Source organism: Citrus clementina, unplaced genomic scaffold (genome assembly GCF_000493195.1).
Source record: "Citrus clementina cultivar Clemenules unplaced genomic scaffold, Citrus_clementina_v1.0 scaffold_8, whole genome shotgun sequence".
Lineage (NCBI taxonomy): Eukaryota > Viridiplantae > Streptophyta > Magnoliopsida > Sapindales > Rutaceae > Citrus > Citrus x clementina.
Genome location: NW_006262022.1, coordinates 5,193,544 through 5,220,790, shown reverse-complemented (window position 1 = coordinate 5,220,790; position 27,247 = coordinate 5,193,544). Strand labels below are relative to the sequence as shown.

At 34.3% G+C, this 27,247-nt stretch overlaps 2 protein-coding genes across 2 annotated transcripts; one reads left to right on the top strand and one right to left on the bottom strand.

Moving 5' to 3' along the window:
- Positions 1–9,053: 9,053 nt before the first annotated feature.
- On the top strand, positions 9,054–10,532 carry LOC18033837 (putative pectinesterase 11). The gene is made up of 5 exons (XM_024179702.1): positions 9,054–9,307; positions 9,434–9,593; positions 9,687–9,875; positions 9,974–10,209; positions 10,325–10,532. The coding sequence occupies exons 1-5, from the start codon at positions 9,054–9,056 to the stop codon at positions 10,530–10,532; spliced, it is 1,047 nt and encodes a 348-aa protein (XP_024035470.1).
- A 9,110-nt stretch (positions 10,533–19,642) lies between these two features.
- LOC18034619 (putative pectinesterase 11) lies at positions 19,643–21,118 on the bottom strand. The gene is made up of 5 exons (XM_006423226.2): positions 20,868–21,118; positions 20,602–20,761; positions 20,325–20,513; positions 19,969–20,204; positions 19,643–19,853 (listed from the first exon to the last, which is right to left on the bottom strand). Exons 1-5 carry the CDS (start codon positions 21,116–21,118, stop codon positions 19,643–19,645), a joined length of 1,047 nt encoding a protein of 348 aa, XP_006423289.2.
- Between the last annotated feature and the right edge of the window lie 6,129 nt (positions 21,119–27,247).

The following is a 27,247-nucleotide window of genomic DNA, read 5'->3' as shown; positions in this document are numbered from 1 at the left end:
AACTAAAGAACATGGCTGCAAAAGAATTGAAACAAGTCTGAAACAGTGCAGATACTGTAGTCATTACTGTAGCAATCCTGGAGCATTGAAAGAAAAGATTTAACATGAGGTAATTAACATATTGCGATCTATAGTTTCCTCATCTAGAAGATACACGCCCTAGACTTCCTATTACCCTAATTTTTAGCTATAAAAGAAGCACACACAAAGGAAAAAAAAGGAGAGAAGCTGTCAACTAAGAAAAAACACCGAAAAGAAACAAGAGAAAAAGAGAATCAAAGATTGAAACTAAAGCTGCAACAAGGAGACTTTATGGAGATCAATTAAGAAACTTTTTTTTTATTCTTCTCTTGTTTTCTTATTTACTTTTTAATTATGAGGATGTATTTGATGGCTAAAACTTTGTTGTTTATTTTTCTTTCGCAAACCATGAACTAATTTAATTGTGGTTGAGTGATAAACAATTTTAATGGTTCCTTGACTGAATTTCACGTTTGCTATAGCATTTTATTTTGGTATTATTTATTTATGTTCATTATTTCAGCTGAGCACCCATTTAATGTTGCAAGCAAGAAAAAAATCAAAAAATGGCTTATTTTAGTGAAACATATCATAGCAATACTTGGTTTTAAATTGAGTTTCCTGAGTTGAGTTTTACTTGATTCTAAAAGGGCCATGCTTAATTTAAAATTAGTGATGAACTAAACATAGAGATTTACCTTGTAGGGTAAATAGAACCTAAACATGTAATGCTATATCTTATGTTGGCATAACAATTGATCACTGTTATATTGCATATAAATATAAGACATCCAACATACAACAGCTGAGGATACAATAGCATTATGCTCAGTGCTGTAGCAACCAGGCCTAAAATTAGAGGAAACGGTCAAAACCATCAAGAGAGTTTAATCACTCAACTACCCTATTCTCATTGATTTTATTCTTGTGTTTGCTGTGAGAGTTTTCTTTAATTTATTTTATTTATTGCATTTTAGTTATTTTATTAGTTTCATTAGTTGTCTCATTTTACCTTGGAATAATCTGCACTATTAAGATTGCTGTAGCAAGTTTGATAACATCAATCCCTGTAGAGACGATCTTGTATATTCATTATTATATTACTTGTTATGTACACTTGCACATTGACACCAATAGCATTTGAATTTATAGCAACATGTATATAACAAGTAATATACTGATGAGTATTCATATTGTCTCTATAAGGATTGATGTTATCAGATTTGCTATAGCAATCTTAATAGTGTAGTTTCATTCTAAATTAAAATAAGATAATTTATAAAACTAATAAACTAATAAAACTAAAAACACAATAAATAAAATTCAATTAAAAAAACTCTCACGTCAAACACAAGGATGTAACTAATGAGAATGGAGTAGTTGAGTGAATAAACTCATTTAATGGTTTTAACTATTTTTCAATTATAGTACCATTACTACATCATCAACTACGGCACTGGGCAGAATTTCCCATGCATCCTTAGCTATCGCCTGTTGGATACCTTATACCTAATGCAACTTAACAATGACCACTTGTTACCCCCAACATTAAATATAGAATTAAACGTCTTAGGTTCCATTTACCCTACAAGGTGATTCTCTATGTTTAGTTTATCACTAATTTTAGATCAAATATGGCCTTATTCAAATTGAGATTTACTCAACTTGAGAAACTCAATCTAAAACTAAGTATTGTCTTTATTTGATCCACTAAGTCAGAGCTTTTTTAGGCTCTTTCATAGCTAATATCCTCTAAATGGGTGGTCAGCTCGAATAAGGAATTGAAATGAAAACAATTAAGACAAAATGTGATAGAATAATTTGTGATAGAATAGCAAACAAAATTGTTATAGCCATCTAATACATTCCCTTAAGTAAATAGAAAATAAGAAAATAAGGAGAAGAACTTAAATATGCTTGGTCCTTATGATTTCGCCTCTATTTCTTCCTCAAAATGTTGTTACAACCCTCAAAACTATCTTTTAATTTATGTTTTCTTACTATTTATGTTCGGTATTCTCCTTGGGTGACGGCTTTCCCTTTTTCTTTTCATATGTATTTCTTTTATAACTCAGAATTAAGGCAACAGAAAGCATGTGGCGTGTATCCTCAATATTTGGAAACTTTATATCTCAATCTTTTAGTTGTTGCACGTGAAATCTAGTCTGTCATTACTCTAGGATTACTACAGCAACAGCTACAGTATCTGTGTTGTTCCAAACTTGTTTCAATTCCTCTATAGTCAAGTTCTTTCACTGTTTATACAAGTTTGTTGCAGCAGCATTCCTCCCTTATAACTCGAGCTTTCGGTCACCTACAATTATACATATAATCTAACACACATTATTCTAAAACAACTCAATTTATTAAAAATAAACTAAAATGGATACTCATGCAAATTGTAACTAAAATGCAATAAAAGTTCATCATTTACTCTCTAAGTATTACTAATTTAAGTCTAAAAGTGTCATAACAACTCTCATTTCATAAAGTTATCATTGGCCTACCATTCTGAAGGTTCGTGTAATTGCTAAGTACTGAGATTTGCCTCATTTTTTAAGTAAAATGACACTCCTCAATCAGCTCAATTTCACACCTCAGCATATAATATGTGTTAAACGGGTTCTCAATCTCCTCTAACATGCGAGCCTTAAAGACAAGCATGTTTGTAACACTCCACTATATTATTTACTTTTAAAAAATACTTAAAAATACAGTTACTATAAATGCGAATTCTAAAAGTTTACAACAAACAAAACTTTCTTACAAAAAGTAAGAGTCATACAGAAACTCCTTAGTATAAAAACTTTATTTTACACAAAACTAAGATGTTTATTTTTATTTAAAAAAAGCTGAGCCCATTATAAAATCTCAAGGTCTATTATTCTCGTATGCACTTCGTCTTGGTTAGGACTTGGCGTCAGCTTGCCTTACACATCATTACCAGCAATGTGAGGACTTAGTGAGCTAATGCCCAGTAAGATAATACTTTGATGCATGTATAAATTATGATGCATATGGATGACCATATTAAGCTCTTAAAATAAACTTAGAAAATGCAAAACAACTTTATTTGGGCCCTAGGTATGCTGCACTACAAGGCTGGCACTTTTACTCTTTAAACAGTGTGTCATTGGGCCTCATTAGTTGATCTTTTGGGCGTTACGTATCGCCGTCCCCAAAAGATTTCTTTCAACTTAGCTTTGAGGGCTTGCCCTCCTTAGAACTTTGCCACCTGGTAGTACAACCACCTATTTTTCATAAATTCATTTTCTGAAACATCTTCTTCATAATGTAGTCCATGATATGCATGCATCCAATGCAACTTATAACAGTTGAAATTCCTCGATGCATAACAAAATCAACACACAACATTATTTAAAAAAAAAAAAACAAGAGTCTTTAGTATAGGCGGCATAGCCGACCATAGCATAATGAAGTATAAGTATCACATATTAGGTGGCAGATTCGACCATAACATCACATATCTACTGACCATAGCATTACATATTAGGCGGCAGGGCCGACCATATAAAGATATAACTAATCACACTATAATAGCCATCATAATATAAAGGAATTGTTAAAACTGAACTTAAGTATGAAAAGAATTTTGTCCTTACATTACAGTTGAAGTGTTACTCACCTCTTAATCTTAACTTCTCTAGACCTTTCTAAGTTAAGGATTCCTCTACTCTTGTTATTATGACTTAGAATAAAAGGGAATGAAATTTCTAAGTTGCATTGAAAATGAGAGGTGGGGGGGGGTATTTATAGAATTTCTTAAGGCTAATAGAGGGTTAGGATTTTGCCACCACAACTCTTGATCAATGATTGAGATTAATCTTCATAAAGAACTTACTAAATTCAAGAAGTCTAAACTTTTTCTACATACTTCTTCTTACATCATCACTTATGTTATCACTTATGTCATCATTTCTTATGTCATTACTTATGTCATCATTTCTTAAAATTAAATATTATAAATTTTAGGGGCTTGTTAGCTTAAAATAAAATCTACTATATTTAAGTGAGAAAATTGTACCTCACAGTGTTATCATCATCATGTAAGGAATTTATGAGGACCCATTGATAATAATCCCAGTTTGTATACTTAGTATCCACTTTTCCATACATTAAGTGGATAAAACCCCATATTTGCCTTCTTTGTTCAGGCATATAGAACGGTTAGGGTTCATCTTATAATTCTCCATTTTCTTCATAAATTCTTTATAAGATAAGTCATTATTAATCTCAATTAGATCCATAGGTGAAACCCAAGCTCTATTTGTCATTAACCTCTCTTCATTAGTCCACAACTTTTTAACGGGAGGCATCTAGGACAAATAACATAAAATTAATATTAGTGATTATTAACAAACGATTAATATGAGATACAATCAAATTTCAGCCAATTTCCATGAAAAAAAATATTTTCGAGCTCCCACTAAAGTGAAATATTTATTAACATATAATGCTCATCCATGAGACTTTATATATTTGATCCAAAATTTTATTCTAAAAAAGAGAAATTACTAGAAATTTCGATTTTATGTGAAAAATAAATAGAAAATTAAATTTCAGATCAAACGACGCAAACAATGCTCAAATCGGAGTTCCGGATAGCAAGATACATGGAAAACATTAATTTGGATTCACATCCCCACGTGCAAAGGTAGGCACATGCTATTCACGCGTGCTACAATATGCTACAGTTTCGATACAGTGTGCTACAGTATCATGCGCTCCTCCACACACACAGCATGAGACTATGACCCATGTGTCGCTGTTCGTTGCTTCGATGACATCGGGTTCGGCACCGTCTGACTCGATTTTTTGTCCTGAATCCAGTGGTGCCATTATATTTTCAATTGGAGGTCAAAATAAGCTAGAATCATCAAAAAATTGATTCTAGCACTATTTATCATCTTCTACAAAATTATGGTTTTCTGAACTTATATAACCATAATCTGACCAGATTCTTGTTTTAGCCATAACTTTTTCGTTTTAAGTCTTTTTAACAAATCACATATTGTTAGAAAACTCTCGAAAAGATCTTCCCGATGATATATTTACTCACAATGTCAAATTGCCTAGATCATAAGATATGATTAAATAAAGTTTTGGGTTTCATGTTTTATTATGGTTCAAGCAACCTAAACCCCATGCTGTTTTTATATCTTTCAATTCCATAATTTTTTATAGTGATTATAGCACTCCAGAACATAAATTTAACAACCATCATATCATACATTAAATGAAAAAATAATTAACAAATAAAATTCATGCATTTTCATGAAATAAACTCAACCATTTGCACGAATCCAACACAAAAAAGGCTCTGATATCATTGAAGGAAAAATTAAAGGAATTCAAGAAGCCATGCCTTTTTCTAAGTAGCAGAATAATTAAGTGTTGGATGACGTTGATGGTCGGAAAGAAATCACAAGTGGAAATCCTTCTCTGATCAGAGTATAGATGCCCTTTTTCTAATTAGTTGTTCAATGTTCTTATTTGATCTTGATGAAAAAGATAAGAAGATGAAAGATTCACTCTCCACACACACACTATCTCTACGTTATTATTTTTCTCTAGGAGTTATTGCCAAAGTGGAAAGTTAATATTATATCAACTTCCTTCTTAACTTCCAAATACGCACATGGTAATTGCAAAGCAGTTACCAAGTACAGGTCGGGTCGATAGACGACCCACCCATCCAACACTAAGAGTGCCCAATAGCTTATACATGCCACAACGGAAATCCTATTTGCATCTATAATTTGTATGCATGCTCTCTGTAGATTGCTGCAGCAGTTGTAGCACCTGAAAACTGAGATGATAATTGATTAGTTATTTTGAAATAAATTTAGAGTAAATTGCTTAGTTTAATTTCTAAGTAATAATTTTCCAATATTTGGAGCGATTATTGATTAATTTATGACGACCAGATCTTCAAGTCAATAATTTCTTTTAATGAATTAAGGATTTGGTAGTTACGAATTAATATCATTTGGAGTCAAAATATTAGAAAACAAATTTGTTAGGTCTATTATTTATATAGTTGGCATTTTATGGTAAGTCTAGTTAAATTAGAATTTAATTTATTGCATATCTTGTAATAGGGATTAATTTATTAATTCCCTAATTGAGTGAGATACTAATTTATTAAGAATATTTGTTTCCTAATTTTATTAGATTTCTAAATTAGCAAGTTAATTAATGACGGGATTCTATAATTGACGCGTAAGATTTATTTAGAGCAAGAAGTTGGTTCAAACAGGACATTTAATTAACTGCTCTAAATATTTCTTGCAAACAAGTAAGGCAAGAATATCTTATTTGTTCCGATTCAGATTCATAGGAATTATAAGAGGAAAAAAAACTCTTATTTTAAAAAGAATTCAAGTCTTTTAAGACTTGTTATTTTTGTGAAACCTTAGTGTCTATATAAAGAGAGGTATATCACAATTGAAGGAGTATAACGCAAAGCATAAAAGTAGAGAAGCAAAATTTGGCATCCTCCCTAAAGAATCCAGATTTTGCGCATAATGTTGTGTTGATTTGCTTTCTTAACTTCTTCATTCAAAGTCTTGCCATAATAAATTATGAATTTAATTAGTAGTTATAAATTATAAATTCATTGCATAATAAAGTAACTTAGCAAGAATGTTCCTCGCACTTGCTACTCAACACAAAACAATGTAATCTCATGAGCAACAAAGCCAATTATCAATTTCAACATAAAGTTTTCAAAGAGTGAAAGTTAATTCAATTACTTACGAAGCAATGAGCATAGAAGAAACACGATGACTCCTTTGCAATGTAAACTGAAAAGTCAGAAGGATTATACACACCCCACTGAAGTAATATCTTTTGAGATATGTGTGGATGACCTTTTTATTGCCAAAAAGAGAGGGAAAAAAAAAAGCTGAGTACAGCCCAAATTAATGCCCTACGTGCGACGGCCAAATAAAATTAAAAGCTATTCTGCCAAACTCTTCGACAACATCCTTCTTTTTTTTTTCCCTTTTTTCGATGGGAACTTTCATTACGCATTATGGAAGTTTTGGAGGTGATCACAGTTAAGCCATCTGTTGTCTAACTTCATTAATTTAAGACTGAATGAATTATTATATCTATTCTTTAAGATGTAATGCATAATAAAAATTAAATGAAATAATAACTCACATACCAACAAAAATCCTATCTATTCCCTTCAGTTTTTGCATTATTGATTGTAAAGCCATGCTTGAATTCGGTAGGTGCATGTCTAAGACGAGCTTCCCCGCCAGTAATGTCAGGCATGAAACTAGCGCTGCTTCAGCGTATGTCTGATAAGTTGTTTGACCAAGCAACCCATCTTGATCTATCAGCTCCTAGATCAGAGCACTTAAGCCCAGCTTGGGGCTGAGATTTGGCAGCTATAGCTTAAAAATTATTGCACTAAAGTATTTAATAAACATTAAGTACTATAACTTGAAAGTTAAGTTCATTTAATTTATGATAGTAGACAAATCTATGGACCTAGTAGCAGCAGTCCTGGTAGCCATAAGTGAAGCAAAAACAATTGTAGCCGGAAACATAATGTTAACATACTTCATTGTAGCCGAACCCGTGTGCATGTGCTCAAATTTTAACGGTTCTCGATGAAGCTGAAAGAATAAAATTTCCAATAAACTATATATGCTTCAGTGAAGGTTGAAGCAAAGTTGCAAAAAAATTACTGAGGCATTTAGGTTTGTAGACCTTATTATATATGGCATGCTTAGCCGATTTCTTGCAGTTGAAGTAAAACATGGTCATCTTAACGTAAACATTCAAGTACATTAGAGAATTAAGGACATTGTAAGCAAAAGCATCAGTAACTGATTTTGCTTGAAATACAAGATTGCTTAAAGTGTGTGAAATCTTAGTTTACGTGCTGCATGATTACTCATTCAAGTTCAGTCATCACCCATCAGCTATGAGATTAGTTGCAAAAGAAAAAGCTCAGAAAATTTTCTATCAGGCCATGTCGTGTTTGTTGGTTAATCCTGACATAATTAACTTAATTATTCTCCATACTCAACTGCAGCTTTCCCATTAAATTAAGTTGGTTGCTTATTGAACATGATCAAACCTGCCTGCCATTTGCAGCATTTCTACTTTTGCTTGCATGTATTGTTTATGCACAAGGATTTGATTGGTCATTTCTTATGAATGAAAGCCATATACTAGGTACTTTGATTAGGATAAAGAGTAAGAAACAACTATACATTCTTAATTTGGAATAGAAACGAAGCAAACCAAATCAGACTCCATGTAATTGACAAACCTCGTTGCTTCTGTTTTATGGGGGCCGATGATGAACCAAATTAAAGTAAGGGGCCAAATAAATGTCAAAAGAAAATTTTCAGTTTCAAGGCATAGTAGGGATCGCAAAATATATCAGTAAAGATTCCGTGTCACATGAAAAAAGCATCAAGCCCGAGTCCTAAGAAAGTTAACTTCATTGTGGCAATTAAAAATGATACTAATTCAGTAAGAAAATTAAAACTTTAAAGTACAACAAAAATCAAAAGGCGAATGTGCAATTTCATGGGCAAATGATAGCCAAATACGTGATAGTAATAGTTTGGTTTCTGTAATATTGTCAGCTCACAACCGCTGGATATAAGGTTTTATTATTAATATTTTCAAAGTCAAGAGCTGTCAACTCCCTAAAACTAATAACAGTCAATGGACTATAACTAAAAAAGGTATTCAAACTTTCAGCAAAGAACTATCATTCTCCTAAATTAAAAGGGTATCTAAATTATGTCATTTGCTTATGTTAACTTTAGATTGACAGCTGCGGTTGAGAATGAAAAATAGTCAAGTCTCATTTGATGTTAACATTACAAGTCATATGACATTAACTATCTCTAATTAGACCTATCTTTATTAGTTGGTTTCTAATTAAGTAGAGTAAGTACATGATTATCTGTAATTTCTTCTGGGGGCAGGGCAAGTCCTATATTAAAAGGTGTAGAAAATGTTTATCGTTAACATATATGGGTTCTGTTACAATGAAGAATTACAGTCAAAATGTTAGCATTCTGTTTGTTGCAACAGCAATTGTTTTTGCTTCAATTACGGCTACCTGCGGCTTTTCTGCTACAATCCCCAAAGATATTTCCACTGCTGTTCTCATTAGAGTTGAAAAATATGGCAGAGGAGATTTTAGGACCATACAAGAAGCCATTGATTCTGTACCAGCTAATAACTCAGAATTGGTTTTCATTTCGGTTGCCCCAGGAATTTACAGGTGAGTAATTAACCGTTACATCTCTCCTTTTATATATTTTCAATTGAATTTTGTTGGTTTCAATAGCTGGAACTCATTACACAATTTCTTCTATATGTTTACATGTGCTTGACCATATATATGCAGAGAAAAGATTATTGTGCCTGCTAATAAGCCCTTCATAACAATCAGTGCGACAAAGGCATCTCACACCAAAATAACATGGAGCGATGGCGGCTCCATTCTTGATTCTGCAACTCTCACTGTGTTGGCTTCTCATTTTGTTGCACGATCTCTAACGATTCAGGTACGTATTTGCGTTGCGTATATGATGAAGTCCTTGATTGCTAGCTACCATTTACGTATATAACTTATGCCTTGATAAATTAATATCTTACAGAACACATATGGATCATTCGGCAAAGCAGTTGCGCTAAGAGTCTCTGCGGATAAAGCTGCATTTTACGGCTGCAGGATTCTGTCTTACCAACATACACTCCTAGATGACACCGGAAATCATTATTATAGCAAATGCTACATTGAAGGAGCCACAGATTTCATCAGTGGAAATGCTAACTCCTTCTTTGAAGTGAGTACTAATTCTCATTAGGCTACCTTAATTTCCAACATAAACAATTAATTAATTAATTAAGTTTCACAACGTTGATTCGTGACCTTAATTTGCAGAGATGCCTTATACATTCTCTTTCCACGTGGGGCGGAGCTATAACTGCTCAGAAAAGAGTGTCATCAGAAGAAAACACAGGATTCACTTTCTTGGATTGCAAGATTTCCGGCGTTGGTAAGGCAGTGCTTGGAAGGCCATGGGGTGCTTATTCTAGGGTTGTGTATGCCCTGACTTACATGTCCGACGTGATAGTGCCCCAAGGATGGAATGATCTGAACGACCATGCCAAGCACAAGTATATAATCTATTCAATTAATCTGCTTTAATAGTGTGTGCACCAAATTGAAATTAATCACACACAGGCCAAGTGTCTAACTTGTTTCCTTGTTTTTGATGTATTGATTGTGCAGTAAGTTGTACTACGGCGAATACAGGTGTTCAGGTCCGGGAGCTGATAGATCAAAAAGAATTGCTTGGTCAAACAGCTTATCAGATGTTGAAGCATCTACGTTCTTGTCCAAGGACTTGACTGGTCGGGGGACTTGGCTTAGAAATGCAGCTCTCAAATTCAAGGATGATTTTACAATTAATGATGCAAACATTAAAGGGAATAGATAGCATTTTTTGTTGGTTTTCTGTTTTGTTTCATTTCACTTAATTTTTGTATTACATTTAAAAAATAGATATAAATAATTCATCCATTCTTTAAAATTTTGATAATTAAAAGAGGAATATCACGCAAGGCTTCAGAAACCATGTGAAGAACTCGTGTTGAATTGATGATCAACTTTTTTCGCGTCCATGGAGTTGTAAGGGATTAGACTATTGAATTAACAAAATTAGTCACAGAAATTGCTGATGCATTAAGGTTAATTTGTAGACCTTTATACATTAGACCTGCACAAGTCATATGACTTGTAATGTCCACAGAACTTAATGATTTTCTAATCTCAGCCCCAGATTTCAATCTAAAGTTAACATAAACAAAAAGATTTTGCTTCAATTTAGATACCCTTTAATTCTGAAGAATGATAGTGTCTTCCCCGTGAGTTTAAATACCGTTTTTAGTTATAGTCCATGCTGTTAGTTGTATCAAGGAGTTGTCAGCTCTTTACATTATACCCGACGGTCGTGAGCTAGCAATAGGAACTACAGCTAGTATTTCTAAATTTAAAGTTATACCGACCAAAATATTATTATGACAATTAAAGGGGTAGTTGGCTATCATTGCCCATGAAATTATAAATTGATTTTTGGATTTTTGTATTAACATTTAAATTTTATTCCTTGCTATCATTTTTATTATCACAATTACGTGGCATATGTGTTAAATAAACATACAAATGATATATATGAGAAATAAACATACACATGATATCTTTTAACATTATCCGGGTTTAACCCGGATGAAAACAATTAGCTTCACTACTCAAATCAAAATAATTATTTAGGTTTTACTTCTTTGGTAATTAATTTTGGGGTGAGCATATTTTTAAATGCAGTCTTTGTAAACTTTAATTGTGTGACAAAACACAAATTTGACCTCTATTAGGCCAAAAAAACCATCGCTAGGCCTAAGGAGTTTATGACCCATTGGGTCCAAAGGAACCATATGCATGTGCATGCAAGTCATTTATAGAGACTATTTATTCTCGAGATTGATTATATAATGTACAAATGAGCTCCAGCAAGAGTTGTGATATTTGATCCCTTAATTTATCTCTAACAGCTCCGAATTTTTAATTTATTCTATTTATTTTTAAAATCACCCTACTTCAAATACGAGACAAACATCTACTCCATGGGATGTTCTAACCTGCATCCTTATCCTTAGTGGAGAAATCAAATCTTTAAACCAAATCCCTCCTTTTTTTTATGATTGAGATCCTAAAATTATCTTTTTTTAATAAGAAAAAAAGTTGCAGGGAAGTCAGTGTTAATGGGTGATTTTTCCATATTTACAAGGGAGTCAATATAAAAAATGACTTACTTTCAATTAACAAGTGATTTGTATTCACCAACAATTTACAATTTTAAATTAATAATCTTCTTCTAGTTTGAAATAAAAGATCCCAAGTCCATACTTTTTTTTTATAAAGATTTTTTGTATTTTTAAGTAATTCAAATGTTAAAAAAATGGACATAACCTCCCATATACATTAAAATTTAACATAAACATAAAAATTATTCAAGGTCTCAACCATATAATTATATAAAATAATAAAATAAACATAATTAATTATATAAATAAAATAATTTTTTTAATTTTTTAATTTCCGTTCGAATCGGATCGGGTCGGGTCGGATCGGGGCAAAGAGGTCTGAACCCTAACCTAAATTTAATTGGGCCCTGATATTTAGGCCTGAGCCCGACCCGAAATCCTTAAAATTGGGTCAAAGCCCAAAAAATTTGGGTGATGCCAATTGGGCCAAAATACAGGTCTGGTCTTTTTGTCATTCCTAATTGATATTGTCAATAGCATATAAGATTCTAGTTTACATTAATAATACATAATCAAGCTTCAACTTTGCTCTAAATCTTCTAAAACACATAAGCACACCACATGAACTGGTAGATCATTAATTAAATGAACAAAACAGAGAAAGATTAAAAAATGAGATATTCGGTGACAATGTTTCTTCGCTTTTTCCATAAGAATATCCATGGTTTGGTAAACGGCAATTACAAATTCTTTTGTGGAAGTTTCACAATCGTAATCAATGACTGCAAAGAAGTTGAAATTTGATAAAGTTATTCAACATCTCAGTGGTGCTAGTAATTGAAAATGATAGATAAATAAAAAATAATAAAAATGATAATTCTAAAAATAAATAGATTAATTAAGAAATGGGGGCCAAGCGAAAAAATAAAGGGATCAAATATCATCCCTCAATTAAATAGATTCAGAGTCCATAGAATCTTCAACTAAACTCACTAAAGGGGCCTTACCCCATAAATGAAATCAGTGTGAAACAAATTTGAAAAAAGTCTTTAAAAACTCAAAAAGGTATGTATATGTGTGCAATACTCACTTTTTTTTTAATGCTGAAAAGTCTACTGATAGTGATATGTATAATAAAAAATCTATTAGAATTAAATCACTTAGATTTTTGCTTGAGTGGCCGCTTATAAAAATTAAACTCTATTTAATTAAGGCCCAACTTTTGATACAAAATCTATTTTAACCCAAAATCTTCTGTTTCAGATATTTTGATATTTCATTTAAAACAAATTTGTATTTTCCCATACAAAAAATATTAATTTTTTTTTTCTTGAACTTTTTTTTATAACTCTTTTTTTTTTTAACTTAAAGCTCTATAATTTTAGCTAAGGCTAAATCTAAAAATATACAAAAGGGATTTTAAGAGGAGTTCAAAGGGGTGGCAAATAAATAATTGATTAAAATTTAAAATAAAAGAATTTATGACGAGTAAAATATGTTAAAGCATGTATGGTGAGATGGATCTGTATTACTATTACTACTTTGCTTTAGAAAGAGAATCTGTTTTACTTTTGTACTTCAAAAAAATACAAATTAAACGTATTTGTTCTCTGGCCTATTGGAAACTTTAAAAGAAATGAATTTAATGCAAGTATCATCATCATCACACATGGATCTGTTTCAGTCTGTTTTATTTTTGGAAAGAGAATCTATTTTACATTAGTATTTAAGAAAAAAACAAATTAACCTTGTGTTTTTGGGAAGGAAATATGAGGCTAATGATGAAGCGCCACGTGTTGATATTTAAGAAATTAGTTTACCTCGAGTACCTTGGGTACCTCGGGTACCCTAGGTACCCTGGCTACCCTAGGCACTCCGGGAGTACCTCGGGTACACCATATAAAGATGTAAAAAGTCTTCGTAAAAATGTAAAGGGATATGTGGGCCTCGAATCTCAAAAAGATCGGTTTAATATGTGTCAAAAGATAAGGAAACCTCGCGTCGCAAAAGAGGAGACCGCCGCAAAAGAGGAGACAGCCGCTTATCACTCAAGCGAATCCGCCAAAAGTTTGATATTGTGACAGTTGGGACCATCAGCTTTTCCTGCTACGCCTGCAAAATTACAACGGAATTGCAGAGGTACGCGAGACTACTCCACTACGCCCAGCACGTGAATACGCCACAAACTTGCTCTCCACGAATTTTGTGAAATGTCTAAGCCGTCATACGCATGAAAATAAGAATATTCCTGACATGACAGCAGGGAACACCACTAAAATAGCGCCAGGTGGCACGGTGACTGGGGTACACCATATAAATACTCAGATTTGATTTTTATCAAGAAGTTAACAGACTCACCACAAAAAAACTAGGGTTTATTCAACCTCAAAACCTCCATTACCGAGAGCTTGCAAGCTCTCTAACCTGAGATAACCCAACTCTGACTTGAGCGTCGGAGTGTGGTCGCCGGCCACCCCCGGCGCCACCTCTGACTTCTTTTTTTTTTAATTGTTTCGCAGGTTTAAGGCGAGTTTCACCAGCCCTCCGCACCTGAAGTCAGACCCCCTCTATATCCACCGTCATCTCAACCCTCCTCAACTCCACAAAAAACCTAAACAGCATGCACGTGCCGAACAAGCGAGGCACCCCGCTTCCCGACAAAAATATAAATTTATTGCTCTTGGGTTGGTTTAATGGTTTTTTTTATTCATTGACCCAAAAATTAGCCGCAAACAATTGGCGCCGTCTGTGGGGATCGCGCAAAAAGCCTCCTCACGGTGTTAAGCTTCCCGGTACGTGCGCTTGCGCAACCATGGCACCCGACGTACCCGTTGATAACCAAATGCTAAGTCATGATAGAGTGGAGGACCACAGCAGTGATGAGAGGGGTGACTCGACTAGAAGGGCATCCCGCCTAGAGAAAGGCAAATCTGTTAAGCAATCAGCTGGTATTCAACCCGACGAGGAGCCCGTTACTCATAAATACTTTGAGGATTTGGCTCATGCGATTCTCAGAGCAGTAGGATCTCGGGTACCCGAAGCAGCCACTTCCCCGGTAACTTAAGATGTTCCACCTTCACGCGGTGAGAAGCAGATCGTACCAAGATCTGAAATACCGGAGGGAAGTAGACCAAAGCACGGGCCGTCAGGCACCCGTTTAAAGTTTCAAACCGGTGGCTCTCAGGAAGAACGCTCCACTGCTTCTTGCTATTCCCGTAGTAGCCAGGGTATCAAATGTAAACAAAAAGTACATGAAGATCTCCGGCACAAGTTGAACGCCAAAAGAGCTTCCCAAACAACTGCAGCATCCTCAGGTGCACTTGGGGTACCCCGCGAGTTCCTGGAAAAAATGGAGTACCTCGAAGCTCAAGTGAAGCTCCTTTCTGAAAAATAAAACCCCACCAATGCTCTAGCGCCAGCAGCGTATAACTCGACATTCACCATGGAGATTCGGATAGCGGTTCTCCCGGAAGCGTTCACCATGCCTCAAATACAACAATACTAGAGTACCTCGGATCCCGTGGAACATGCTGAGTTGTATCGTGACCAGATGATGATTAAAGGAGTGGGCGACAATGCTATGTGCCGGATGTTCCCGCATACCCTCACCGGACCAGCCAAATCATGGTTCCGATCGTTGAAGGCAGGTAGTGTATCCTCCTTAGACCAGCTCCTAAAAGATTTTGTTCATGAGTTTGGTTATGCATCCGCCCAAGATATAACATTCTCCAAGCTTGCTTTCATCAAGCAAAGGGATTCGGAGTCTTTAGCCGAGTATGTAACCCGCTTCCACCAAGAGGTGTTGCGTACCGGTACATTTGGTCACCAACATACTCTCACTCATTTTGAAAAGAATCTGCGTTTAGGGAAGTTATGGCGGTCATTTTAAAAACATCGCCCTCTTTCATTTGGGGAAACTCATTCTCGAGCCCTGCAACAAATAGAAATGGATGAGAAGTGTAACCTAAAGCGGGAGGAAGACAGAGTCGAAGTTGTGAGAAACAAGGAGAAACCCAAGAGAGCCGAGGTAAGTCAGGTACCCTCTCAAGCACCCCGGGTACACAGCTCACCTCGTCCAACCCCACCTGGGAGAGGACTGAATATTCCTGGTGTACCCTGGGTACCTCAGGTATCCTCTCGAGTACCCCAAGTACATAGCCCACAGGTACCACCAGAACAACAGGAAGCGCCACAAAAACCTCGATATGACTCTTTCTATCATTTGAATCAATCTCCAGAACAGATTTTTTACCATATTAGGGATACGGGGATGCTTCGCCCACCTAAGCCAATTCGGAAATACCCAAATATGAAGCGTAGCTTGAAGTATTGTGAGTTTCATGAAGATTTCAGCCATAGCACCGCCGAATGCTTTCACTTGAGGGGAGAAATTGAGTCACTAATTCTGAGTGGGTATCTCAAGAAATTTGTGGCTGATATGCGTGAGGCAAGGAAGTTCTTGGAGCAAGATAAGGGTAAACAAGTTGCTAAACTTAATCCCGAAACTGAGGTACCCCAGGGGTCTAAGAAAGGCGTGTATGTTCGAATGATAGCGGTGGATCCTACCCTCGCGGGGGAATCTAGACGGGCCATCAAACGTTACAGCAAGCCACCAATTTTGGATCGTCCTGGAAAAGAAGTGAACTTCGCTTGTCAAAATCAACTTAGGGTACCTGGGGTACCCCACCATTCTCCGCCTATCCTTTTCACAGAGGAAGATACTGAAGATATCTCGTACCTCATTTTCAAAAGCGTCTTGGATCAACTATTGATTGAATCGCCAAAGATCACCCCATATGTTACACCTCTTATTGGGTTCGCCGACGATATGGTTATCCCAAAGGGCATCATTATGCTGCCCGTTACACTTGGTAAGGTACCTCACCGTGTTGTTCATATGATTGATTTTATTATTGTGGATCACCCAGGTGCCTATAATATCATCTTGGGAAGACTATTCTTAGCAACAACTAAAGCGGCAATCTCCATGCATTACCTCGCTATGAAGATTCCAACCGCTGGGGAAATTATCATAATCAAAAGGGATCAGCAATCGGCTCGAGGGTGTTACTCAGTCGCATCAAAAGTGAGCTATCAAATCGCCACCAATATGTTCCTGGAGGGGTACCCCGTCAGTACAAGGCCATTTACCAGTCTATCCAAGCGGGCACTGGCTAGACGCCGGAGAGTTGCACGTAAGAAAGCTCAACGGTCTACGAACTCCCAGGTACCCCAAACGCCATATGAAGCTGGGCCAATGCAAGTGGATGTGGTAGCTCCTGGGGCACCACAAGTACCCCAAAGTCCCAATTCAGCATCAATGGGAGAAGTCGAGGTACCCCTGGATCCCCGGGTACCAAAAAATGAAAAGCGAGGAGCACCGATTGAGGATCTTGTGTCTATTTCGATCTGCAAAAAGGACCCAACCAAGATGGTCAAGGTAGGCTCCAACCTCTCTGACCAACACCGAGAGCAGTTTATTGAGTTCTTAAAGGAAAACTTAGATGTGTTCGCTTGGTCTTACGCGGACATGCCGGGTAACCCGCCTTCTATCGCCTGTCACAAGCTCAATGTCGATCCACATCATAGGCATGTCAAGCAAAAACGTCGAACTTTCAACTAGAAATACTATGACGCCATTGAACAAGAAGTGGATTGATTGCTAGCAGCATGGTTTATTAGGGAGGCGGTGTACCCCAATTGGGTCTCCAATGTTGTATTGGTTAAGAAGTCTAACGGGAAATGGCGCATGTGTGGAGATTTCATAGATTTAAACAAGTCTTGCCCTAAGGATAGCTTCTTGCTTCCCCGGGTAGACCAGTTGGTCGATGCTACGGCGGGGCACGAGATGCTTAGTTTCATGGATGCTTTCTCCGGGTACAACCAAATTTCAATGTACGAGCCTGATCAAGATAAAACGGCCTTCATCACCAACCGTGGGTTATACTGTTACAAGGTTATGTCTTTTGGTTTAAAGAATGTGGGCGCCACCTATCAGCGTTTGATGAATAAGGTCTTCAAACAGCAAATCGGTCGTACCATGGAGGTGTACATCGATGATATGATAACAAAGTCGATGTACGCCAGTGATCACGCGGGGCTCCTCAGAGACACCTTCAATATTTTGAGAAAGCATCAGATGCGCCTAAATCCTGAGAAATGTGTATTCGGGGTGACTTCGGGCAAATTCTTTGGATTTATGGTACAACAGCGGGGAATTGAGGCTAATCCTGACAAAATCTGGGCGGTTCTTGGGATGAAGTCACCAAGTACTATCAAGGAAGTCCAAAGTTTAGCTGGCCGGATAGCCGCCTTGAGTCGTTTCATCTCCAAGGCCACCGATAGGTGCAAGCCATTTTTTAAAGCTTTGAAAGCGGGAAAGAAACTTCAATGGACCGCCGAGTGCGAAGAGGCTTTTCAGAAGCTAAAGGAGTACCTCGTTAATTCGTCGTTGCTCGCCAAGCCTAAAAATTACGACATTTAAGTGTTTAATAAATATTATCTGCTATAATTTGAAAGTTAAGTAGATTTGATCTACAACTTGGATGATAAAAAATTTACAATATATTTATTACTTTTGTCATAATTATCATTTAAAATGATATTTATTATATACTATTAATTTTTATTATAGTTACAAGTTTTTATCTATGGTAGTTGTAGCTTAGGAAGCTACAACACCTTAATAATAAATAGGATATAAATTTACTATTTACATACAGTTTTTAGTTATTATATTAGTCCATACTGTTATTAGTTCTAGGGAGTTGACTGCTCTTTGAAAATAATAATTAGAAAATTCTAAGGTGGCGTTTGTTTTTTAACTTAATGACTTAAAGTGACTTAACTTAAATAATTAAGTTAATTAGATGTGTTTGTTTTTATAACTTAATGAGATTTTTTAGATAATTTTGACTTAATAAAATAAGTCAATTTTTTTGGCTTTTTACTTAATGGGAAAATTTGAATTAAGTCAATTACTTACTAATGCCAAAAATATCCATGTTTTATAATTTATTTTTCATGTTTATCCCAAAACTCACCCATAGACATTTACCCCACATAAAAATATCTCTATTTTTTCTTTCTTATATTATATACGATAAAATTTGAAATTTATGGTATTTTATATATTAAAATTATAAAATAATTATGTATTCACTTGAATATAGTTTTACTTATAAATGTTAAAATATTGTGGTATTTAATATATTATTTATTTGACATTCAAATTTAATAAAGATACAAATGTAAAAGTACATATTTGCAGCTTTTTCAGTTAAAAAAACAAACAACTTAATACTTATTTTCCGAGATTCAGACGAAAAAACAAACATATTATTCAGATTTACACATTCATATTTATTTAGAATTCAGACTAATTCAAGTTTATTCAGATTTCAGACAAAAAAACAAACGCAACCATACTGTTATTAGTTCTAGGGAGTTGACTGCTCTTTGAAAATAATAATTAAAAAATTCTAAGTCGTCCGAATAAAAATTTCTCTCTTAATAATGGGTTATCATGGACCCTTGAATTTGAATTTTAAAATCTCTGTCATTGGTTAGATTGAGTGGATAAATAACTAGTTAATTAAAAAAGAAACTGATAGTGCTCCAGTTGTGGCCATTGATGTTGCTATCATTTTTTTATTTTAATTAGTTAATGAACTATTGTATTTTAAAAAATATAATGTACAAATGAATTAAATGAAATTACAGAGAATTAATACAGAATAAATTGCGAGCTCCATGACTCACAAACAAATGATAATACTATCCTCAGTTAATTATTCTCATCAGTTCTTGCAGCAATGGTTGCAGAGGCGCCTATCTTGAAGTTGGATGGTGCCGGTCTAAGCCAAGCTCTTCCTCCAATCGTGTCCTTAGTCAAGAATGTTGCAGCTTCATTCTCTGATAAGCTTAGTGACCAAGCAACCCTATTTGATCTATCAGCTCCCGGACCATAACACTTGTATTCCCCATAATAGACATTACTGCAAACCATCAAATTAATAAAAAGAAACATGTTAATAAATATCCACTGCGATCATTTTGACATTAATTTTGGTAAAACGAATATTGTTTGGAATAGATAGATAGATGATATACGTGTGCTTGGCATAGTCGTGCCAATCATTCCATCCTTGCGGCAGTACCAGACCGGACATGTAAGTCAGGGCATACACCACCCTAGAATAAGGACCCCACGGCCTTCCAAGCACTCCCTTACCAACACCGGTTATCTTGCAACCCAAGAAAGTGAATCCAGTGTTTTCTTCTGATGACACTCTTTTCTGAGCAGTTATGGCTCCGTTCCCCGTGGACAGAGAATGTATATGGCATCTCTGTAAATTAAGGTCATAAATATTGAAACTTATTAATGGTATATGTTGGAAATTTGAAACGAATAGCATTGAGCTTGCTACTTGGTAGCCTAAGGAGAATTAATTTACAGTTATACTCACTTCAAAGAGGGAGGCAGCATTTCCGCAGATGAAATCCGTGGCTCCTTCAATGTAACAGCTGCTGTAGTAATGATTTCCTGTGTCATCCAGGAGAGTGTCTTGGTACGATAGAATCCTGCAGCCATAAAATGCTGCTCGATTTGCTGACACTCTTAGTGCAACAGCTTTGCCGGCTGATCCATAAGTGTTCTGTAACAAATTGATCGAGGTATAAATTAGCTAATTGGGGTTTTGACAAGGATTCTTTTGAAATATAGTGTGAGGCAAAACAGAATACCTCAATTGTTAGAAATCGTCCAACAAAATCAGAAGCCAGCACAGTGAAAGTTGCAGATTGAAATATCTCCCCGCCATCACTCCAAGTTATTATGGTGTTAGAAGCCTTTGTGCCACTTATTGTTATGAAGGGCTTATCAGCTGGCACAACAATCTTTTCTCTGCATGTAAAATAGAAGAAAATATGAGTTCCAATTATTGGAAAAAAATTAAAAAAGGAAAAGAAAAGCCTGTAATTAACAAACAAGGAATGCAGCAAGTGGAGACCTGTAAGTTCCCGGTTTAATCCAAATGAAATACAATTTTGAGTTGTTCGAAGGAACAGAATCAATTGCGTCTTGTATCTTCTTAAAATCTCCTCGGCCAGATTGATCAACTCTAATGAGAATAGTAGTGGACATATCAATGGAGCTTGTAGCAGCAGAGCTGGTAGCCATGAATAATGAAGCAAAAACAATAATGATTGCAACAAACAGAGGGTTAACACGACTATAAATCTTCATTCTAGCAGAACCCATGTGCGCATGTGATGATCAACTTTTCCTTTCTCGATGGAGGCGAAGGAATATCAAACTTTTCAATAAACTATGGTTTAAATGAAGGATTAATGAAGCAAAGTTAAACAGAATTTGCTGATACATTAAGCTTGTAGACCTTATTATATATGGCCTGCCCAGACGAAAGTCAACTGAATTGGTGGCCTGAAGCCGATTTCTTGCAATTGAAGTTTAAAGATGGCTGTCCTAACGTAAACATGCAAGTACACTAGAAGCATTGCTAGCATATTGCGGTTGAGACGCAAGAAATACACTATTTGAAAACTTACTCTACGCGGTACATGTAACATTATAGCTCAACCAAAGTTTAACCATCAGCTTTTAGGATACAATGAATATGTTTTAAATGAATAATGAAAATCCAGCAAATCATGTACTTCAAAACTTGGGCGGAAAAATAAATTGCTCTACATATTTAGCATTAATCAGAGCATGTCATAGTGATCTTAACATAATGATTCTTCATTCTCTGGGGCTTTCAACATAAATTAAAGTTATCTGATTGAACAATCAAAATGAGCAAGATCGTGTAACATTAACATTAGAAGAGCTTATACATAAGTCATAGGTTTGTAAATTAATATAATTTGGATAGAAGATAAGAAACAACTACGCATTTATTTACAAAGGGGAAGAGTAAGCAAGACCAAAATTAAACTGCATAAAAAATTAGCTAGTCTTGTTGCTTGTGTTCTAAGGATGCTGATGAACCAGAGGTAAAGAGCCATAAAAATGTCAACAAGAAAATTGTAGTTTAAAGGCACATTACTTGCCCTAAGAATAAGGACAATAAAGTCCACCACTTTGGTTGGCTCGATCATATGTGGCAACATGTTAAGCGCACTTAGGTTTATTCCTAAATCTTTTCGTCAAATTGAGAAGCAATGACAGTAGGTAGAAATAAATTAGTCGAAAGAAGAATATTTTCTGGTTCAGTTTGGCTGGTAAGAAGTTCTCGGAACAAGTTATGCCTTAACTAAATTAGGATCCTCTCATTATCTGAACTTTTCTGAAGTTTGAAAGATATCATGTCTCATGTTTATTATATATAATTGAGATTTAACTATCTTTTTATCGTTTATTTATTTATTTTCTGAAAACAGAATTTTATTGGACAACATTATAGCGAGTTTGCTACTTCAGCAGGAGCTGATCCCAGCCATACGCATACATCTCAGAATGAATAGTTTTGTTAGTTAGCCAAATACATTACGGCGTCAGTTGTTCATTCCAGGCTCCGTCCTCCGTAATTACCTCTGCAACTTAGGAATTTGCTGGCAAAATATTTTTCTGCATGCATCTATTTTGGCCATTATGTTATGTGTTCTACAAGATTTTCCTGAGGCATAATTGTATACTTCCTAGCCCCATAGACAAAGAAATTAAAGGAAAAGTGTCTATTGTTCAACAAAGACTGGGAATTTTTTATTTTCATTGGTACATAAACTTTGAATATCAATTTGAAGTCCGGACTAAAAACGAGGACTATAATATATATATATATATATATATATATATATATAATTCTAGATAAAAGTTTCAAAACTCTTCATTAGTTAAGCAATTGTAAGTTGCTCCAAAGTGTTGTATCTTGTTCTGCATAAGATGATTGAAAAATCGATTAGAGCTCAATCCAGTCTTGGCTTGTGAAACAAGTCTCCTGAATCCTGAGAAAGTATTATTCCATTGTACTCCAGTCTTCTCATGAGGCAGCTTCAGCTGTGCAATTTTCCCTTCGTTGATGGAGGTTGATTGGACTTTCAAAATTAATTGCTATCCAACTTCTTTTCGTTTATGCGGCTTCCAAATTCTTTTTTTTTTTTTTTTCCAAACACATGTTGATCGAATTAATAAATGTTGCGCATAAAGACCCTATGAACATAGTGTTTCGAAATATATTTATAGTGTATTTACTTATAAGATAAAAAATGAGAATTCAGAATCAGAATCATTGACGGTATTTATTTTAAAAAAATAAAAGTGGGAATCAAAATCGCAATCGTAGAGCCCACCTCAAATTGGGAATGAGGAATGAGGAATGAGGAATGGGACTATGGGAGACTATCCCAAGCAAAAAGGATGAGAAATCAATCTCTCATTTTTTTAGATTGATAATTTTACCCCCATTAATTATATGATATCCCTAAGATGTCCTCATTTAAATTAAAAATAATAATAATTAAAATAAAATAAAATAAAAAAAAAAGCAAACATGTCACTGCCAACAGCTCCCTCATTGTTGCCTGTGGAGCAACAACTAGTCCCTAGTCATTGTGTCACAAGCAGTAGCAGTCGCAAGCAACAACCGTCACATCATGGAAGTCGAACCACCAGCAACAGCAACCATCACGTTCCAATAATAATAATAATAATAATTATTATTATTATTATTAATGATAAAAAGTATTATAATAAATTAATACTAATGTTAATAATAATTAATTATTATTATTATTATTATTATACTAATGTTATTATGAACAATAATTAATAACAATAATAATAATTACAGTAATTAAAATACAAAATAATAATTATGACAATAGTTAACTAAGGATTTTTTTAGTAATTTATAATAATCTAACTCATTTTGATTCTAATTCCAAGACAAAGTAGACACAACAATGGCGATACAGTTCATTCTGACTCTAACCCATTTTGATTTTTATTTCGTAAATGCACCATTTTAAACTATTAATTTATTTAGATCTTGTTTAATTTTGAATTTGATTTATAGTAAAATCATTTTTATATTATATTTTTTTAGTTAATTATTTTGTGGATTGAATAGGAAGAAAAAGTTTTATTTTGTATTATATCTGTAAAATAATAGATTGGATGTAGATTGTGTCAAACCACATTCCACAAAATTGTGGGTCAAATTTGAATTAGTGTCAATCCGCAAACACCCCCAGAGGAATAGAATTCACATTCCTTAATTTCAAATTTATTGTGTCCCACAAATTCCATTCTCATTCCCTAATAAAAAAGAAGCAAATAAACAATGAAATTATTCTAATTCTTCCCTTTTAATTCCCCAATCTAAGAAGTAAACACACTCTTATGATATATCTCAGAAGTATGCCAAGTAATGAGTCTAGTGGAGTTTAAATTCAAGTCCTCAACAATGACGAGGACATGAATACTCTAAACGGCATTGATTCAAACAACTAAAGAACCATATTATTGGTCCAAGCATGATCTTATGAAACAATAAGTAATAAATTGAAAGGTTGCTTATTTTGCCAAAGCAAAGTTGTTTCATTGACTATATTTTAAACTTGAAATTCATTTTAAAGAGAAGATTTTGACAATTAATCCAACGATCCTCAAAGTCCAAGGAGGGATAGAAGTTGTACGTCTTAGATATTGAATTACCAGAATTGAATGACGTTCTAATAGGGATGGTAATTTTTCCCGATAGAATGGGATCCTGCGGGATCCCATCCCATTTGGGACAAGATTGAGACATATTTTTGTCCCATAAAAAAATTTAGGGACGGAAATGAGATATTTTTTTATCCCACTTGCATATACGGGACAAAAGTGGAATTGACAAATTTGGTCTCATCCCGTCTCATTACTGACTAAGAATAACATTTTTTTCAATTGGGATGGGATCTTGCTCTTTTGGGACGGGATCAGAATATATTTTTGTCCCAAAAAAATATAGGAACGGGAGTAGGACCTTTTTTCATCCTATTTGCATATACGGGACGAAACTGAGATTGATCAATCTCATCCCATCCCATCCCATTACCAACCCTAGTTCTAACCATATATGAATAAAACCATCCACATTTAAAAGTCTCCTCAGCTGCTAAATCACAGCCATGAATTTAGCGTAGAAAGCTTTTGATGTCCAAAAGGAAAACCAAAACAATGCAGATAATCGCTAACATACTTATATGAAATGGCATCATGGGCTGAGGCCCAGGATGATTGTCTTTCGAGAGGCCGTCAGTATTAACTTTAATCCAAACCAAAGAAAGACTACGTCAACGAAGACTTTGACATTTAAGAGCTTGATATGACTCAGAAGGAATGCTAAGATTAGCAGAATGGCCCAAATCGCATCCTGGGATGAACCCTTCATAAGTAACAACTGAGCAATAGAATCAATCTCTATTTATATTTCTTTGTTTGTATATATCTCACCTCAATTTATTTCCTCCCTACTCTGTCATATCCTCTCACTTTTTACACAAATTTGATGATGCAAAGAAATTAAAATATAATATTGAATGCTTGAAATTTGTTATTATTTTACTAAATATTAAAGATTTTAATTCACATTCGTAATTCTCTCTCCATCAGGTGTTCAACTAATTTTATAATTATCTCAAGCTCAATTTATAATATAATATTCTGATTTAACCTAATATTTTAATTCATGAAAATCTTTTTTTGTTGGTCTTTCCATTCGTAATTCTCTCTCCATCACGTGTTCAACTAATTGTGAATTAGAGGTTGTTTGTTAAATGTCTGAAGTCTGAAATTTTATTAATTTCAGACATTTTTTTAAATATGCTTGTTTGTTTTTTAGAACTTATGTTTGATTTTCAGATATTTACATCTGAATAGAAAAAGTAAACTTTTGTGACTTTTATCTTAATGGAAAAATGTCGGAATGACAAGTAAATATTATATTTCAAAAATATCTCTGTAAAATAACTTATTTTCTAAACTATAAAATCTAATCCTCTTTTTTTTTTTTAAAATTTATAAGGACATAAATGTTAAATAACCAAATTTAAGATGTTTTTTATTGTAAAAACAAACAAGATGCCACTTATATTCAGATATTTAAAAAAGAAAAACAAACATGTCATTCAGATGAAAAATTCAGACCCATTTAGATTTTAAACAAAAAAACAAACGTTACCTAAACCTTGAAAGGGAGGAGGGAAAAAAAAGCTTTGGTGTATGTGGATTGTGGTTTATTATGAATTTATAATTAGAAACTTATGATGTTAATAGTTGCTAGCGTTTACCGATTGGTATATTAGTGTTTATGAAAATCCGAGTATTGGAATGTGATGTTAATATAATCGTGTTGTTTTTGTTTTTTTTTTTCTTCGTTTTATGTTGAGCACTTAAGAAAAACTTACATTTTACATGTTATAAATTTTTCAAAATTCCCTTTTTTTTGGAGGTTATATCAATCTATTTAAATAAACTTTACTGTTTAATTAGTTTGACAGAAGTAAAATTAATAAAATTCTCTTTAATTGATTTGTTTTTTACCTATTAGCCTCTGCTTTATTTACTTAAACTAGTGAATTGTTTTTGAAAACTTTGGAAGTCCAGGCCCGTAAACTTGGATAGCCTACATAGGCCTAGGTCTTTTTTAATCACGGGCTTTATCCTGGGCTTGGCCTAGCTCAGTTCGGCCCATCCATTTGCCACTCCTAGTTCCATTGAATAATTAAAAAAAATCACAATAAATTTATTTATTTATTTCTTAATTACGATTTTCAGGACCTCCAAAGAGGATATTGATCAATAACGTGAAGGATAGTAACATTTTGAATCCCTAAACAATTAATTAGATGGATCTATATTGAAGCCTACATTATTATTGGGGCAAGTTTAAAAGACAAAATTTTATATATAATTTTAGACATATATTGCGAGCTTTTAGTTTAAAAAATAAAATAAAATAAAAGGCTGAGATCCAATGGATTACATGACATTAGTGATAGAGCTTTTTTTTTTTTTTGGTCTTTTGGGATCTCTCCTCTCCTTAACGATTTTTTTCATCTATTTTTATATTTTCTTTTTTCTTTTCTCTCACGCAAATCCCCTTCAGTTTTGACCTAAAGGGGAAAAAAAAGGAAAAAGAAAAACAGCTGTATCACTACAGGAAATTTAAAGATAATGGAATTCTGAAGAAAAGTAATTCATTAACTTAAGCGCATAGAGAGGAATTTGCACAACAGGGTTATATATATATATATGAAAGTTACATACTTCAACAATCAATTGGATTTTCTTTCTTCTTTTTTTGTTTTGTCATTTCACTGGATCTTATTTTGCTTTGTGCAACAGTGCAAGTGAAAATATTTTCAATATTTGAGATTAAGAAAA

What these genes read in the sequence shown, in the direction of transcription:
- LOC18033837 (XM_024179702.1), top strand. Translation starts at nt 9,054, where the DNA reads ATGGGTTCTGTTACAATGAAGAATTACAGTCAAAATGTTAGCATTCTG. An exon ending in GTTGCCCCAGGAATTTACAG is followed by an intron (nt 9,308 to 9,433) that starts GTGAGTAATTAA and finishes ATATATATGCAG; the next exon opens with AGAAAAGATTATTGTGCCTG. An exon ending in ATGCTAACTCCTTCTTTGAA is followed by an intron (nt 9,876 to 9,973) that starts GTGAGTACTAAT and finishes CTTAATTTGCAG; the next exon opens with AGATGCCTTATACATTCTCT.
- LOC18034619 (XM_006423226.2), bottom strand. Translation starts at nt 21,118, where the DNA reads ATGGGTTCTGCTAGAATGAAGATTTATAGTCGTGTTAACCCTCTGTTT. An exon ending in ATTAAACCGGGAACTTACAG is followed by an intron (nt 20,762 to 20,867) that starts GTCTCCACTTGC and finishes TTTTACATGCAG; the next exon opens with AGAAAAGATTGTTGTGCCAG. An exon ending in ATGCTGCCTCCCTCTTTGAA is followed by an intron (nt 20,205 to 20,324) that starts GTGAGTATAACT and finishes CTTAATTTACAG; the next exon opens with AGATGCCATATACATTCTCT.